At 41.1% G+C, this 15,637-nt stretch overlaps 1 protein-coding gene across 1 annotated transcript in view; it reads left to right on the forward strand.

Moving 5' to 3' along the window:
• cfap20dc (CFAP20 domain containing) overlaps positions 1 to 13,984 on the forward strand; it is a 721,404-nt gene extending 707,420 nt beyond the window's left edge. The window contains exon 16 of the mRNA XM_086001537.1: positions 6,044 to 13,984. Coding sequence (XP_085857663.1) covers positions 6,044 to 6,156 — 113 coding nt within the window. The 3' untranslated portion in view covers positions 6,157 to 13,984. The remainder of the gene's footprint in view (positions 1 to 6,043) is intronic.
• Positions 13,985 to 15,637: the final 1,653 nt, after the last annotated feature.

The raw sequence follows: 15,637 nt of genomic DNA on the forward strand, positions 1-15,637 counted from the left end.
ACCAGCTGGCTCCTGTGTTCACGAACATTTTTAACATCTCACTGCAGCAGTCTGTTGTACCAGTGTGCTTCAAGGAGACAACCATTGTGCCATTACCTAAGAAGACCAAGGTAACAGGCCTCAATGACTATCGACCCGTGGCTCTAACATCTATAGCCATGAAGTGCCTGGAAAAGCTGGTCATGGCACACATAAACAGCATCATCCCCGACTCCTTGGACCTGTTCCAGTTCGCATACACAGCGAACAGGTCTGTGGACGATGCCATCTCCCTAACACTACACACTGCCCTGGAACACCTAGACAGGAGGGACACTTACGTCAGATTGTTGTTCATTGACTACAGCTCTGCATTTAATACTATTGTTCCCTCCAAGCTGGTCCTGAAACTGAGGGACCTAGGCCTGGGCACCCCCATCTGCAATTGGATTCTGGATTTCCTGACTGGCAGGCCTCAAGTGGTGAAAATAGGGAACAACACCTCATCCACTCTGGTCCTCAACACCGGAGCGCCACAAGGCTGCTGCCTCAGTCCTTGGCTGTACTCTCTGTTTACACATGACTGTATAGCCATACACAGCAACAACCGGATCATCAAGTTTGCCGACGACACCACAGTAATTGCCCTGATAAGCAACGACGACGAGACGGAGTACAGATATGAGATAGTCCAGCTGATGAGATGGTGCAATGACAACAACCTTGCCCTGAACGTTGGCAAGACTAAGGAGCTCATCGTGGACTTCAGAAGCCACCGAGGGAACCACCGCCCCATCAGCATAGACGGGACACCAGTGGAAGTCGTCAGTTGCTTCCGATTCCTGGGACTGCAGATCTCCGATGACCTGGCCTGGAACCACAATACTGAGGCCATGCTGAAGAAGGCACACCAGCGCCTCTACCCTCTACGGTGCCTGAGGAAATGCGACATAAGCACACAGTGGCTTGTGAACTTTTACCGCGGCACCATAGAGAGCGTCCTGATGGGTGGTGTCAATGTGTGGTATGGTAACACCACTGCACAGGACAGGAAAGCCATCCAGAGGGTTGTGAGGATGGCAGAAAAGATCATCGGGTGTGCACTTCCGTCCATCGAGGAGATCTTCCAGACCAGGTGTCAGAACAAGGCCCGCTCCATCACCCAGGACCCCAACCACCCTGGGCACGAACTGTTCTCCCTCCTGCTGTCCGGCCGTCAGTACCGCAGCATCCGAACCAGGACCAGCAGGTTCAAGAACAGTTTCTACCCACAGGCAGTGCGCCTACTGAACTGCTAACCGCACTGCCCCACATATCATAGTCACATTCTCCCCCCAACCCTGGAACTGTATATCACATGAACCGTGAGCGCACAAGAACATTCTTGATCACTGGACTGTGTGCACATAGGACTCTTGTACCTCAACCTTAACTTATAACTCATTTGTACATTGCACACTGCATTTTAATTTATACTTATTTATATATAAATATATATATTATACTTATACTACCATATACTTATATTATATTACTATTACTTCCAGTGGTAATAGAGGCTTTTTGCACTATTCATCATATCCTGCAACTTGGACTGTCATTGCTATACTTATTTGCTTATTGTTTCTATATTTATACTTGTTTTTACTTTTGCTTTTTATATTTATACTTATATTGTGGGAGTGAGTGAGGAGTAAGCATTCCATTGTACCAGTTACATATGGCAATAAAATAATCTTGAATCTTGATATACAATATTCTTCCACAAATGTCATAATCTTGAAATCAAATTGCTGTGATTGTCAACATCTGTGATAAATGTAAGTTTAAAGCATCATTTTTTAAAAATAATCCTTTCTTAACAGAGCAGAAGTTATTTTTTTTATATTGAATGACTTTTGCATCTGTGTGAACATTCTCTATTCTGGCCAGTGAAGCTTCTGACTAAAATGTAGTTTAAATCCATGACTTGGAACGAGACATGCCATTTGGCCCATTAGTTCATTTGAGTTGTGAGTCTGTGCTTTGAATTCTCTATTTCAAACACGTTTTTGTATTGCCATTTCAGCCCTGGTACAGCCAGTTGCCTCTTGAACTATTCAACACATTTTGCATTCACTGGAGTTGGTGACAAGCATATTCTGAAAATCCATACAAAGTATGAACAGGTTGGACCTTAACTCAAATTTATGTCAATTAAAGAACAGAAGGAACAGGAAAAGGCCATTCAACCCATCAAATTCAATCAAATCCACCCACGCCCCTTTTCACCATGGGAGAAAATGTCTACATATGCACAAAACACATTATAATACACATAAGTAACTGTTGGTTTAGTTCGTTCTGACAAAACAACGTTAACCTTGTGTTTCTCTCCACAGATGCTGCTTGACCGGGTGCTAGGGTTTGGATGATCAGCCATGATCTCGTTGAATGGCGGAGCAGGCTCGAAGGGCCGAATGGCCTACTCCTGCTCCTATCTTCCATGTTTCTATGTTTGATCTGCTGAGTGTTTTCAGCATTATCTGTTCTAATTATAGAAGATTTCATAATACATAAGAAATAGGAGCAGGAATAGGCCATGTGGCCCCTCGAGCCTGCTCCGCCATTCAATAAGATCATGGCTGATTTTGGGCTCAAAGCCACTTCCCTGCCCACTCCCATAACCCTTCACTCCCTTATCTTGTAAAAATCTATCTATCTCCACCTTAAATGTATTTAATGACCCAGCCTCCACGGCTCTCTGGGGCAGAGAATTCCACAGATTTACGACCCTCTGAGACAAAAAATTCCTCATCTCAGTTCTAAAAGGGCGACCCTTTATTCTGAAACTATGCCCCCAAGTTCTAGATTTCCACTGTTTGCTATTTATAATAAAATTATACATGGCTATATGAAGGACATATTTAAGATTTTACTATAAATAGTAAACAACCAGTACCCCCCATGCCTCCCCCATGTCACTCAATCCTTTCTTTCTGCAGAAATGTATTTAATGGACTCTTGAACCCAATTATACTGCCCACTTCAATGATCTTCTCTAGTAGCTTGTTCCACGAAGCTGTGTGGATTCCGTGTTGGTTGTTGGATCTGATTGCTGACGGCTACTTTCAATTTTACATTTATAGGAATATGAAGTACTGAAATACCAGACTGAAGATAACTGTCAGCTTTAGTAAAGGTTCTAAACTAACAGTTACTTTTGTGTATGTTAAAATCTAATTTATTTACATTTATTTAAATAACCATAGTTAAAAGGTACAAAAATACAAATAACAAAACTAGTATTTGATAGTAATGTTTACACTCTGAACATTTGCTGTGTATAGTTCATGGTTCTTTGTTCCTGATTTTCAGAGGAATAACAGGTGCTTACGAAGAAGACTAGCATTTTCCATTGACATTAAAACTTTTCAGGCAGTTAAGAAACGATAAGCAATGCGTAACTGGACCTAATTTGTGAAGTTTACTGTAACTTGAAGTGAAATGATTTAGAAATCCCTAATAATCATCTGTGTTATTTTGCAGAGCATTTTGAATTATACATACAATCCTACAATAGTACAGCACAGAAGGAGGCCATTTGGCCCATCGAATCTGTGCCAGCTCTTTTGAAGAGCAATCCAGTTAGTCCCACTCCCCCGCTCTTTCCCCATATCCCTGCATTTTTTGCTCTTTCAAGTATTTATTGGATTTGGTTGAAAAGAAAGACCGAGGGGTTCAAATGCACGATTCCCTGAAAGTGCGAGTACATGTAGATAAAGCCAGAAAGGGCAATCATAGAATGGTTACAGCACAGAAAGAGGCCAATCGGCCCATCGAGCCCATGCCGGCTCTCTGCAAGAACACTTCAGCAAGAACACCTCAGCTAGTCCCACTCCCCCGCCCTTTCCCCGTAGCCCTGCAATTTTATTTCCTTCAGGTACTTATCCAATTCCCTTTGGAAAGCCATGATTGAATCTGCTTCTACCATCCTTACAGGCAGTGCATTCCAAATACTAACCACTTGCTGCGTAAAAAAGTTTTTCCTCATGTCGCCTTTGGTTCTTTTGCCAATCACCTTAAATCTGTGTCCTCTGGTTCTAGACCCTTCCGCCAATGGGAACAGTTTCTCTCTATCTACTCTGACTAGACCCCTCATGATTTTGAACACCATGATTTGGGGCTTTTCTTTATCCGGTGAATGCTAAAACAGCATATATGAACACCAACCATAATTTATTATAGGGGCATACTGGTGGCATAATTCAGTTGTGCTCAGGCTGGAAATTCTGAGATCAAGTGATATTGGGCTATTTGCTTTCCCATAATAGTAGTAGCTGATTGTATCCAGAATGTCAGCTATTGGGAGGGAATGCAAATCAACCGACTTTATCTTACGTTGCTCTTCAGCTTCCTCCATTAGTTCGTGAAAGCCAAGGAGATATAAGCTGCTACATATCTGAGCCTAGTTTTTCCATTCAGTATTATTTTAATGGTGTTAACCCATGGTTTAGAGTCAGCATTAAAATAATACTAACTGTAAAGTCTAGGCTCTGGAGTCCAGAGTGTGAAGTCCAGGAATCAGTGACTAGGATGAAATGTGCTGAAAATTACTGAGATTTTTCTTAAAAGCATCATCCATTTTAGAATTGGAGTTTACCCTTTTCAAAGCCCAGTGTTTCATCTCAAAAATGTAACATTATTATCAGAATTCTGTAAATTAAGAATAGTTAAGGAGTGTGTCATGGCATTTGGTTGGACATAGGTTCACAACTGCAAAATGTTAATCTTAAGATCAAAGTGACTTTCTTAAGATACAGCTACACTACAAGTGCATCGGCCCTAAGCGATTGCAGTTTAGAAACAATGCTGAACAAGCAATACAAAGCCAAGTTAAGATCAGGGGTGAAGTGGAATGAGACTTTTTGGATGGGGTACTTTCACACCACTTTGGTTTGGTATGTAAATACACTGCATTGTCAAATCTGGTTGAATCCCTACACATTCATAATCCCTACCTGTCTTTAATTTAAATGTTTGGAAAGTGAGAATTTTCTCCTCCCTGCACTCTAAACATTTAAATTTCCAGCTTTTGGGGAGATAGCCCTGCACATGAATGTATCTGGGCATGCGTAGAGCTAAACAGGACAATCGAAATTCCAGCCAGGCAGGCTGGGGGCCAGTAATATATGCAAGGTTCTGCCTGACTGGAAATTGAACTTTAGCGATTGGTCTCACATCAGTAGCTGCAATGTAAATGCCTCCTTAGTTGTAATCATAGAAGAGCTTTAGTTTGTAAGTACAGCTTTAAAAGTTTACAATATAAATCAATACAAATCATATGGTACAATCTCACTGCAGATTGAGTTACATGGCATAGCAACATTTTACTTTAGTCCTATCTTACCTGTCAAGGATATCATCTTGCTTTGATCTGTTCAAATTGGAAATGTAGGAATTCATCAAACAGCTAAAAAAAACTTAATTTTTTTCCAGTTTTTAGAGTATACATGAATAACAAATATAAAAATGTGTTTCAAGACTACAATGTACCTCAGGGTTCTGATGATATTCCTAATTAGCTCAGTTTACCAAAATGGCTGACCCTCAATGTGTTAGCCTTGTAACATAATTCTATTTATTATCCTTTGTATAATCTTTATTTGAAGTGCATTTTCTATTGTAAGAAGGATTTTACTAGCCCAAGTTGAAGCTGCGTGAACTCCTGATAAGTGCTGAGCCAGTCCCACAAGTTGGTAATAACAAGGTGTCTCTACCTATATGTACTTCACACACAAGTATTGAAGGTTGAATCTCAAAAGTATTACAAGAAAAAAAATCTGCTTAGTAAATTTAGTTTTGATGAATTGCCAGCATTTGCGGTACTTGGCACAAAATATGCACTATTTTATTGTTTTTCATGCAAATGAGCATATCTGCTATGACTCCTGCATTATTCAACACACTTGGTGTCTTGGCCCAAAATGTAAAAAGAATCACAAAGTGCAGAGGAAGACATTTTAGCTGGAGAACAGAATGTTTTCACTTGTGCCTCATAATCCTTTTGTGTTATATTTGACAGATAACACCGCCAGTAATACTGAAGATCAGGATGAAGTACTGGATCTGTTGTATGATCCCTGTTTGAATTGTTACTTTGATCCAAAAACAGGAAAATACTATGAACTGGCATGAGTCAAAGATTGAGGCCTTTGAAGCATGTTGCATGGCAACTGTTTGAATTTTTCTAAGACTGCAAGAGCATATTGCTTCAAAGAAAACCCTGGCAGTCATCATAAAATAGGAATACTCCAATCCAAAAGAAGGCTGAATGATGCAGAAATGAATGTATTCATCATCTGAGGTCTGCAGCAGCATTTCAGCATAAAAAAGTAAAGATTACCCTTTTTAATTACCAAACATTGTAACTGGACAGATTTCACAGTTCCATATGTTTCTTTTTCTAAATATGTTCTCAAATGCACGTTTATGTTTATGCATGCATGTGCCATGTAGTATGAACCATGTCTTATTTTGAAACCTATGAAATATAATTAGCATTTAAGAGGTACTGCATTATAACTAAATGTCAAATTTAAAAATTAACTTTGCAGATATTACTAGGGATAGAGAACTTTGAATCTTGTGTTTACAGTTGGTCAAACTCACATTGATACAGTACATGCATTGAATAAAGTACCTAACGTGGATTGTATGCTGTACTGGAGGGTGGTAACCTGATATATATGTGTATGAGAAATTGAGGATAACTTGTTGAACATTGAGTGTTTGAGGTTCATTCATATATATCTCAGCAAAAACTAATTTTTGGTGAATTGTGATGGTTCTTGGATATATATTTTACATCACTTTTTAAAGGAGAACTTTAAGTTGGCAAAACTATAAATTGAACCAAGAGAATTTTCCTCTAGATGGCGAAGTGTAAAATTAATTGGTTTTAATAATTACTTATATTTAGAAAAGGCCCACAAAAGAACTGGGTGGTGTATTAAACTGGAACACTGCCCCAGTTTTCCTCCTCGTGCTTAGTGGGCAAATACATCCTAAGATTAACCTCAGCCAAGGTTCCTCAGCCAAGGTTCCAGCTCTAGTCCAGTTACCCCTGCTGTAAAGCTTCCATGTGTAAACATAGGGGCTGTGAAACTGGCTTTAGTGTTGGAAACCGCTGCAAAATGGACATTGCCAAGTGAACAAACTTCCGATGACGTCTCCCGAGGCCCATTCAAAATTGGGCCTTCGGCCTCATCTGCATAAAACCAGCATGCTGCAGACACCAATTGGGTGCTTAGATGCAGCTCACTGGTCGGGGCCTGAAGAGATTTGGCGGACGCTGATGCTAAGCCATGTCCTGGAGGGAGAGGTGTATCAGAGAGGGTAAGCCCGGCCGACAGCTTCTCCAGACTCCATGGAAATTAAACTATAAAAAAGTTCACTTCCCTATTTGGGGTGGCCTCGAGCAGTGCCTTTAACGCCCGCTGGTTAGGTTGCTGAAGACCCAGATTAACTGGGTGGAGCATATGGGGTCCTAAAACAGGCACAAGGACCCTAATTTTCAAATTCAAGGTGCCTAGTTCCCAATTTAGGTCGTCACCCTGGACACTTGGAAGTCACCTGCCTCATAAAGCTTCTGCTACACTGCCCAACATTGCACCTAACACCAGTGTCAGGAAAGCAATCCTCACCATATCAGCGCTATCTTTCCACATCTTATAATGTGGTCTTAAGTAAGACTGCCAATTTAAATATGGATTTATGCAGAAATTTGAGCTGTTTTCTGTTGTGAACACTGGCAAAGAATACTGATTCAGAGCTGTCTAAACTCATTTCACTCAGGAGCCTTACAGCCCAGACAGAAGATAATTTCCCCATCAGTCTAAGTTAGATCTGAACTCAAGGCCCAGAGGTGAAAGGAAAGTGATTTTCCTCCTTTCGCCTGAAAGCTCCTACTTAGACTGGGATAGAATTACATGGATGCAATTCTTCAGTTGTGAGCCCAAACAGTGAGTATTAGCAGGTGTTCTGTGGCTGAAGCTGATCCTGTTGGTACCCTGGGAGACAAATTGGAGCTCATCGTGCCCACCTTTTGGGCAAAAAAGTGTTGGGAGGGAGGCAAATTTTTCTCTGGGAACTGCGCCGGCTGTCAAATTGGACAGCAAACTAGCTGCAAAAATTAAACACTCCTCCATTTTCTAGCACTGATTGGCATCCTTCATATTGTTAGGCAATAAAAAATGATAATTATTTTCTTTTCATTTTTTCTCCTTCATAGCCACTCGTTAGTAAGAAATATTATTTTCTATTGAAATTATGAGATCCATGAATGAGTTTGTTAGAGTTTCTATCCCACTGAATTCCCTTGCTCAGCAATTGCACTGTGGAAAAGCACTGATTGAAGCCATATACTTGGAATTAGAGGGTGAATGATTTAGAACTACATTAGTACGCCTACTTGTGACCAGTTCAGAGAATTAATTCATGCATCTCATCTAACAGCCAGAGGCCTGGGAGTAAAGATAGAAACATAGAAGATAGGAGCAGGAGTAGGCCATTCGGCCCCTCGAGTCTGTTCCGCCATTTAATGAGATCATGGCTGATCATCCAAATTCAGTACCCTGTCCCTGCATTCTCCCCATATCCCTTAATCCCTTTAGCCTTAAGAAATATATCTAACTCCTTCTTGAATATATTTAATGAATTGGCCTCAACTGCCTTCTGTGGTAGAGAATTCCACAGTTCACCACTCTCTGGGTGAAGAAATTCCTCCTCATCTCTGTCCTAAATGGCTTACCACTTATCTTTAGACTGTGACCCCTGGTTCTGGACTCCCCTGCCATTGGGAACATCCTTCCTGCATCTAGTCTGTCTAGTCCTGTTAGAATTTTATAAGTTTCAATGAGATGCCCTCTCATTCTTCTAAACTCCAGTGAGTATAAGCCCATTCGACCCAATCTCTCCTCATACGTCATTCCTGCCATCCCCGGTATCAGTCTGGTGAATCTTCGCTGCATTCCCTCCATGGCAAGTACATCCTTCCTCAGATAAGGCGATCAATACTGCACACAATACTCAAGGTGTGGTCTCACCAAGGCCCTGTACAACTGCAGCAAGACATTCTTGCTCCTGTACTCGAATCCTCTCACTACGAAGGCCAGCATACCATTTGCCTTCTTAACCGCCTGCTGCACCTACATGCTTACCTTCAGCGACTAGTGTACAAGGAGACCCAGGTCTCGTTGCACTTCCCCTTCTCCCAATCTATTGCCGTTCAGATAATAATCTGCCTTCCAGTTTTTTCCACCAATGTGGATAACTTCGCATTTATCCACATTGGCCCAGAAATTCGGGTCGGGGGCTTCCCGTGGGTGTAAACCCCCGATCTGCACTTACCTTGCGCGCCGGCCGTTGAGCTGTGGGCCCGCATGGGATTCCGATCCTGGGCCTGCTCCAGCATCCGGCACGCAGTGCTTGTGTATCCCAGGGGCGCAGTTAGTTCGATGCGTCCCCTGGGATCACGTGGGCCATGGGGAGCCAATCAGAGCAGGGAATGCTCTGCTCCATTCATAAGTTTGACAGGAAGAGCTGTCAAAACTTAGAAATACTACAGCCCCAAAACATCACTAAATCTTCAAATAATTTTTTTTTTAAATCACATTTTTAAAATAAACTATAAATTACATGAAATAACTATTTTAAACAATAATTTAAATTTAAAAAAATAATTATTTTATTTTCTAACGGGGCTAAAAATAAACTTACCTTTCTTTAAAGTATTTAAAATTATAAACCTGTGGAAAAAATGTTTTAATTTTATTAATTCACCACTTACCTTGTAAAAAGCAGGCCTTACACCTGCTTTTTAAATGTGTAACTGCTGCAGACTTACCCTCCTGGGAAAACCTGCAAAAAAAACGCAAGTTCGATGCGCACGCGCAGCCTCTCCTGTGCACGCGTTCGAACTCTGAACCCCTTCTTTCAGGGGAACGGAAGTGCCGGTTTCCCGCGCATGCGCAGTGCATGCAGGAAACCGGCACTTCCATTGGGCCTATGGGTGAGTACCCCGTGCGTACTCACCCGTGAGACCCGAATTTCTGCCCCAATATACTGCATTTGCCATGCATCTGCCCAATCACCCAACCTGTCCAAATCATACTGGAGTTTCTCGGCATCCTCCTCACAGCACACATGCCCACCCAGCTTTGTGTCATCTGCAAACTTGGAGATATTACATCTAGTTCCCTCGTCTAGATCATTTATATATATTGTGAATAGCTGGGGTCCTAGCACTGATCCCTGCGGTACCACACTAGTCACTGCCTGCTACTCGGAAAAAGACCCGTTTATTCCAACTCTTTGCTTCCTGTCTGCCAACCAGTTCTCTATCCAAGTCAGTACCTTACCCCCAATCCCATGTGCTTTAACTTTACATGCTGATCTCTCATGCGGGACCTTATCGAAAGCCTTCTGAAAGTCCAAATACACCACATCCACTGGTTCTCCCTTATCTATTCTACCAGTTACATCCTCAAAAATTTCCAGTAGATTAGTCAAGCATGATTTAGCTTTTGTAAATCCATGTTGACTTTGTCCGATCCTGTCACTGTTTTCCAATTACATCTTTTATAATGGACTCTAGCATTTTCCCCACTACCGATGTCAGCCTTACCGGACAGAACCAAAGTATGTATTTAATTGGTCTGCCATTTCTTTGTTCCCCATTATAAATTCCCCTGATTCTGACTGCAAGGGACCTATGCTTGACTTCACCAATCTTTTTCTCTTCACATACCTATAGAAGCTTTTACAGTCAGTTTTTATGTTCCCTGAAAGCTTACTCTCATACTCTATTTTCCCCCTCTTAATTAATCCCTTTGTCCTCCTTTGCTGAATCCTAAACTGCTCCCAATCCTCAGGTTTGCTGCTTTTTCTGGCCAAATTATATGTCCTCTCCTTGTATCTTATGCTATCCCTAATTTCCCTTGTTAACCATGGTTGAATCACCTTTTTTGTTTTATTTTTATGCCAAACAGGGAGGAACAAATTCTGTAGTTCATCCATGCGATCTTTAAATGTTTGCCATTGCCTATCCACCGTCAACCCTTTAAGTACCGTTCCCCAATCCATCCTAGCCAACTCGCGCCTCATACCATCATAGTTTCCTTTATTTAAATTCAGGACCCTAGTCTCTGAGTCAAATACTTTACTCGCCATCTTAATTCAAGAATTCTATCATATTATGATCGCTCCGCCCCAAGGGGCCTCGCACAACAAGATTGCTAATTAATCCTTTCACATTACATAATACCCAGTCTAAGATGGCCTGATCTCTGGTTGGTTCCTCGACATATTGGTCCAGGAAACCATCCCGTATACACTCCAGGAATTCCTCCTCGACAGTATTGTTACTAATTTGGTCAGCACAATCTATATGTTGATTAAAGTCACTCATGATAACTGCTGTGCCCTTATTGCGTCTCTAATTTCCCGTTTAATGCCATCCCCAACCTCAGCATTACTGTTTGGGGGTCTGTATACAACTCCCACTAACGTTTTCTGCCCCATGGTATTTCTCAGCTCTACCCATACAGATTCCACATCATCAAAGCTAATATCCTTCCTTACTATTGTGTTAATCTCTTCTTTAACCAGCAATGCTACCCCACCTCCTTTTCCTTTTTGCCTGTCTTTCCTGAATATTGAATACCCCTGGATGTTGAGTTCCCAGCCTTGGTCACCCTGGAGCCATGTCTCCGTAATCCCAATCATATCATATCCATTTACATCTATTTGCATCTATGAGTAGGTCATTTGCCAACGCTCTCGGCTCCAGTTAGTGTGTAGCTTATAGAAACCACAGAACAATTAGAAAAATTAAAGCTTTTCTTCCATCATGTCAAAAAAGTATCATTTATATAATGAAAGTATCACTTTCATTTTTCATATTTTTAATTCATTTTCTTGCTCCTTTTTTGGTTGTCGAGCATTGCTGCCTGACTGACATGCTGGGCAGGAAGCCTACTCGTAGGCTTAGACCATTCAGCCGCCAGCATTAGCAGATCTGTTAAGAGTACAATGGAATGATTTGCCCACGTGGAAGAGTCATGCCTCCTTTCAGCCGCTCAGTACTTATTGGTACGTGTACATGCTGTGCAACCCCACTGCTCAAAGCACTAGCTCTTTTATAAATGTCTTTTTTGTCTTTATAACCTTTCAGCTTCATATATTTCAGCTCTTTCAACTTCCTTGAAACCAATTCAGAATTTAATATTTGTTATTATGTTAATAACTCATGTCTTCTTCCTCAGTATATTTTTTAATTTGGCTTCCTTTCTATCTGTGTATTTGTTCATTCTTCCTCTCTTAGTATAAAAATGGCCTTCAGAAGGCAAAGCAGTCTTGCTATAAAGGAATGTCTTTTAATACAGAGTTAAGTGGCCTGTCTGGAAAATGTAGAGCCACCTGGAAGATTGCATTTATTTTATCACTTAAGCTTTATCCTTGTAATGCTCCACTTATTTCATGGTGATGTACTAAAACCAAATATTTCTACAGTTGGTGCAGACAGTTGGTTAAATTCAGTGCTATAAAAGAGCAGACCTGCTGATGTCAGAGCTGACGTTTTGTATCATTTGCTGCAGAAAATCTGAAACATAATTTGTGTTGAAAATGCTCCCAATATGGTTTCATGTAGTTTTGATTTATGATTTGAAATTAGAAGTTTTACTGTTGTAATCTGTTTTTTATAGTTCCTGGGGAAAAGTATACTGATTGTAGTATTCAATAAAGTCTTTTTATCCTTGTTAAAATGTGTTAAAGTTTTCTCTAAGGTTAGGGAAGGGTGGTTAGGACTTAGTATTGGTATGGATTTGATTGTCGTTAAATAACAGTCGTTATAGACCAGCAACAGTAATACCTCCATCTAATCCATTCTTTCTGATAGTTTTGATGATATCAGCCATTTTTTTCATTTGCTTAGCAAAAAATGCTGAGCACAGCTGATCAGGAAACACAATATCTATCAGTATGTGTGCAATTGCAGCATCCAATTCAGTCACAGCAGTCCTGTCGACACTTTATCCGTAGAGTAGCTTAGCCAACCCAATTTTGCCCTTCAATGTGCTATAAATTACATCTGAAAATTGGTGATAGTAAAGCTGGAAAACAGCAGTAAAACTTCAGTTTTCAATCACAGTACTATGTGAATTGTTTTTTGTATTGCTGAGATGCTAATAATTTTTTGCCAGAAGTAATTCAAAGTGCATGAGTTTTTCTTTATCATATTTGCTACAATGTGAACTTATTTGGAGCTAAAAGACTAGTTTCAATGTGAACATATTTCAGTCTATACCAAATGTCAACATTTGTTTTTTGAGTAAATTAACAAGTTACAGGCTAAAGATAATTAAATGACCTGAGATGGCAAATAAAATCTTCCAATAACTGCAATGTTTAATTTTTTTCTCTCCCATAAGAGTTTTATAACCGTCAAAACCTGATTTAATAGATTGATTTGATGGCTTGATTCTCATAATATAGTAAGCATCAAATATAAATGTGTCCTTAAATGATGCAGCAACAAGCTGCTGACAAACGATGGCAAACTCGTTAGCTGTCAGAGGGTATATACAAAAGGAAAAATGGATATTTACTATTATGTTGGCCTGCTACAAGGTAATAAATGGTAGATGCATTTTGAACAGTTTCACTTTTATGGCACAACAGGGTGCAGTGAAGGTGACTGTAATGAGGACAGATCTGTTACAAATTTGACCGATGGTTGCTGACCATCTAGAAAGACTTGGCAAATCAATAGTTTTGATGTCAACAGGAAACCCAGAGATTTCTATAGCTCAATGTGTGCTCCAACAACCCCAGTTTAGTAAGTTAACCCTGTTTTTAATGCTGTGTATAAGTAATAGATGATGCTGTGTGAAGAATAGGTCCACAGGCAGGAGACATGGTTGTGGTGTATGTGCCTTTAAGAGCAATTGTGGTGTATGTGCCTTTAAGAGCCCCAGGTGTGAGTAATGCCGGTAATTGCCACTTGGGCTACATAAGCCTGTGTATTGTGTATATCCTTTAGAACCCCCCCCCCAGACTTGCTTAGTAAATACCTATGAACCAACTCCTGTCTTCAGTGTCTTTATCTACACACGGACACTACAGTGGCGACGAAGTGGAAACGGACTTACCTGCAATTCGGCAGCACCTCAAGGACATCGATTCCTCCAGCGTCCAGAAGACTCAAGGAAGTAATAGAAACTGTGGTTTCACCAGCTGGCCAAGCTGGTGGCAGGTACTGCGCTAATCCTTCCTGGGCGTCAGGCTGGGGCTCCAGCGGCGAGCTCTGCAGCTGAGACAGGCAGCGAAATCGGAGGCAAGCAATAATGGACTGGGAGGGTGCACTCGGGAGACGGCCGGCGCGGCAAGCAGGTCAACGTTTAGACCTCCGTCGGGAATGAGTCTCCAACAGTGAATAAACGGAAACCACAGTAAAACAGCGTTGTTATCGATAGCAGCGGCGGGAAGCGCCATATCGTTGCTACAGAGAGAAAAAAAAAGCGCGGAAAGCGCCATATCTTTTTTTTTGAAATGCCTAAGTCTGGCAATATTGATGCTTTTGATAACGAAACAGAGCCTAACTTTGGCAATATTGATGTTTTTGATAACAACATAGAGGATTGGACCACATATGTAGAAAGAGTGGAGGTGTTTTGCACCGCAAATGGAATAGAAGATGAAAAAAAAGCTTCAGTGCTTCTGGATCTAATGGGCGCAGAAACATACAAGCTGTTACGCAACTTAATCACTCCAGCCGAACCGATGGACAAGAATTTTGAAGAGATTGTTGATACCCTACACTGCCAATTCGAGGCAGGACTGGCAGATTCTCTGCAAGACAAATTCATCTGCAATCCCCTAAGTGTAGAAACACTTCTGGAAAAGATTTAACACTGGACAAGGCTTTCAGTGCAATAGGAGCGGCAAAGATACAGCAAAGGCCACAGGACTTCGGCACCCATGAAATGACACGGGGTTTCGAGAGATGTTATCGCTGCGGCAGATCCAACCATGACCAGAGGGATTGCTGGTTCAAAGAAAAAGCATGCAGGCGATGCGGAAAGATGGGACACATTCCACGTGTATGCCGATCTGAAAATAAAAAATCCACTAACGGGAAAAGAATCAATAAGGAAAAGCACAGAAAGGTACAAATGATGACGGACAGTAGCTCCAAAGACCAGAAGAGCGATAGCGACTCCGGGAACAAGAGACTAAGCTCTCTCAAATTACATAATGTAATTGCCAATGAAGATTACCAGACCATTTGGGTTACCCTCATAATAGCAGGGTCCCCAGTTAAAATGGAGCTAGATACAGGATCAGCTCTAACCGTAATAAATCGACGAGATTACGAGAGGCTATTTTCGCATATACCTCTAAAAGACACATCCATTATCTTAAAAACATATACGGGGCAGAAAGTATACCCCAAAGGAAAAATAAAGGTGCCTGTGGTATACAACGGCAAAGAAATACAAAAGTTGTATTTATACATTCTACAAGATGGTGGTCCACCGTTGTTGGGACGTGAATGGATAAGGAAGATACGTTTAGACTGGCACTCCATTCAGGCACTGACGGTGACCAAGAAGGA

This window comes from Somniosus microcephalus, chromosome 11 (assembly GCF_052327205.1).
Source record: "Somniosus microcephalus isolate GS21.2 chromosome 11, FLI_Smic_1.0, whole genome shotgun sequence".
Taxonomy (NCBI): domain Eukaryota; kingdom Metazoa; phylum Chordata; class Chondrichthyes; order Squaliformes; family Somniosidae; genus Somniosus; species Somniosus microcephalus.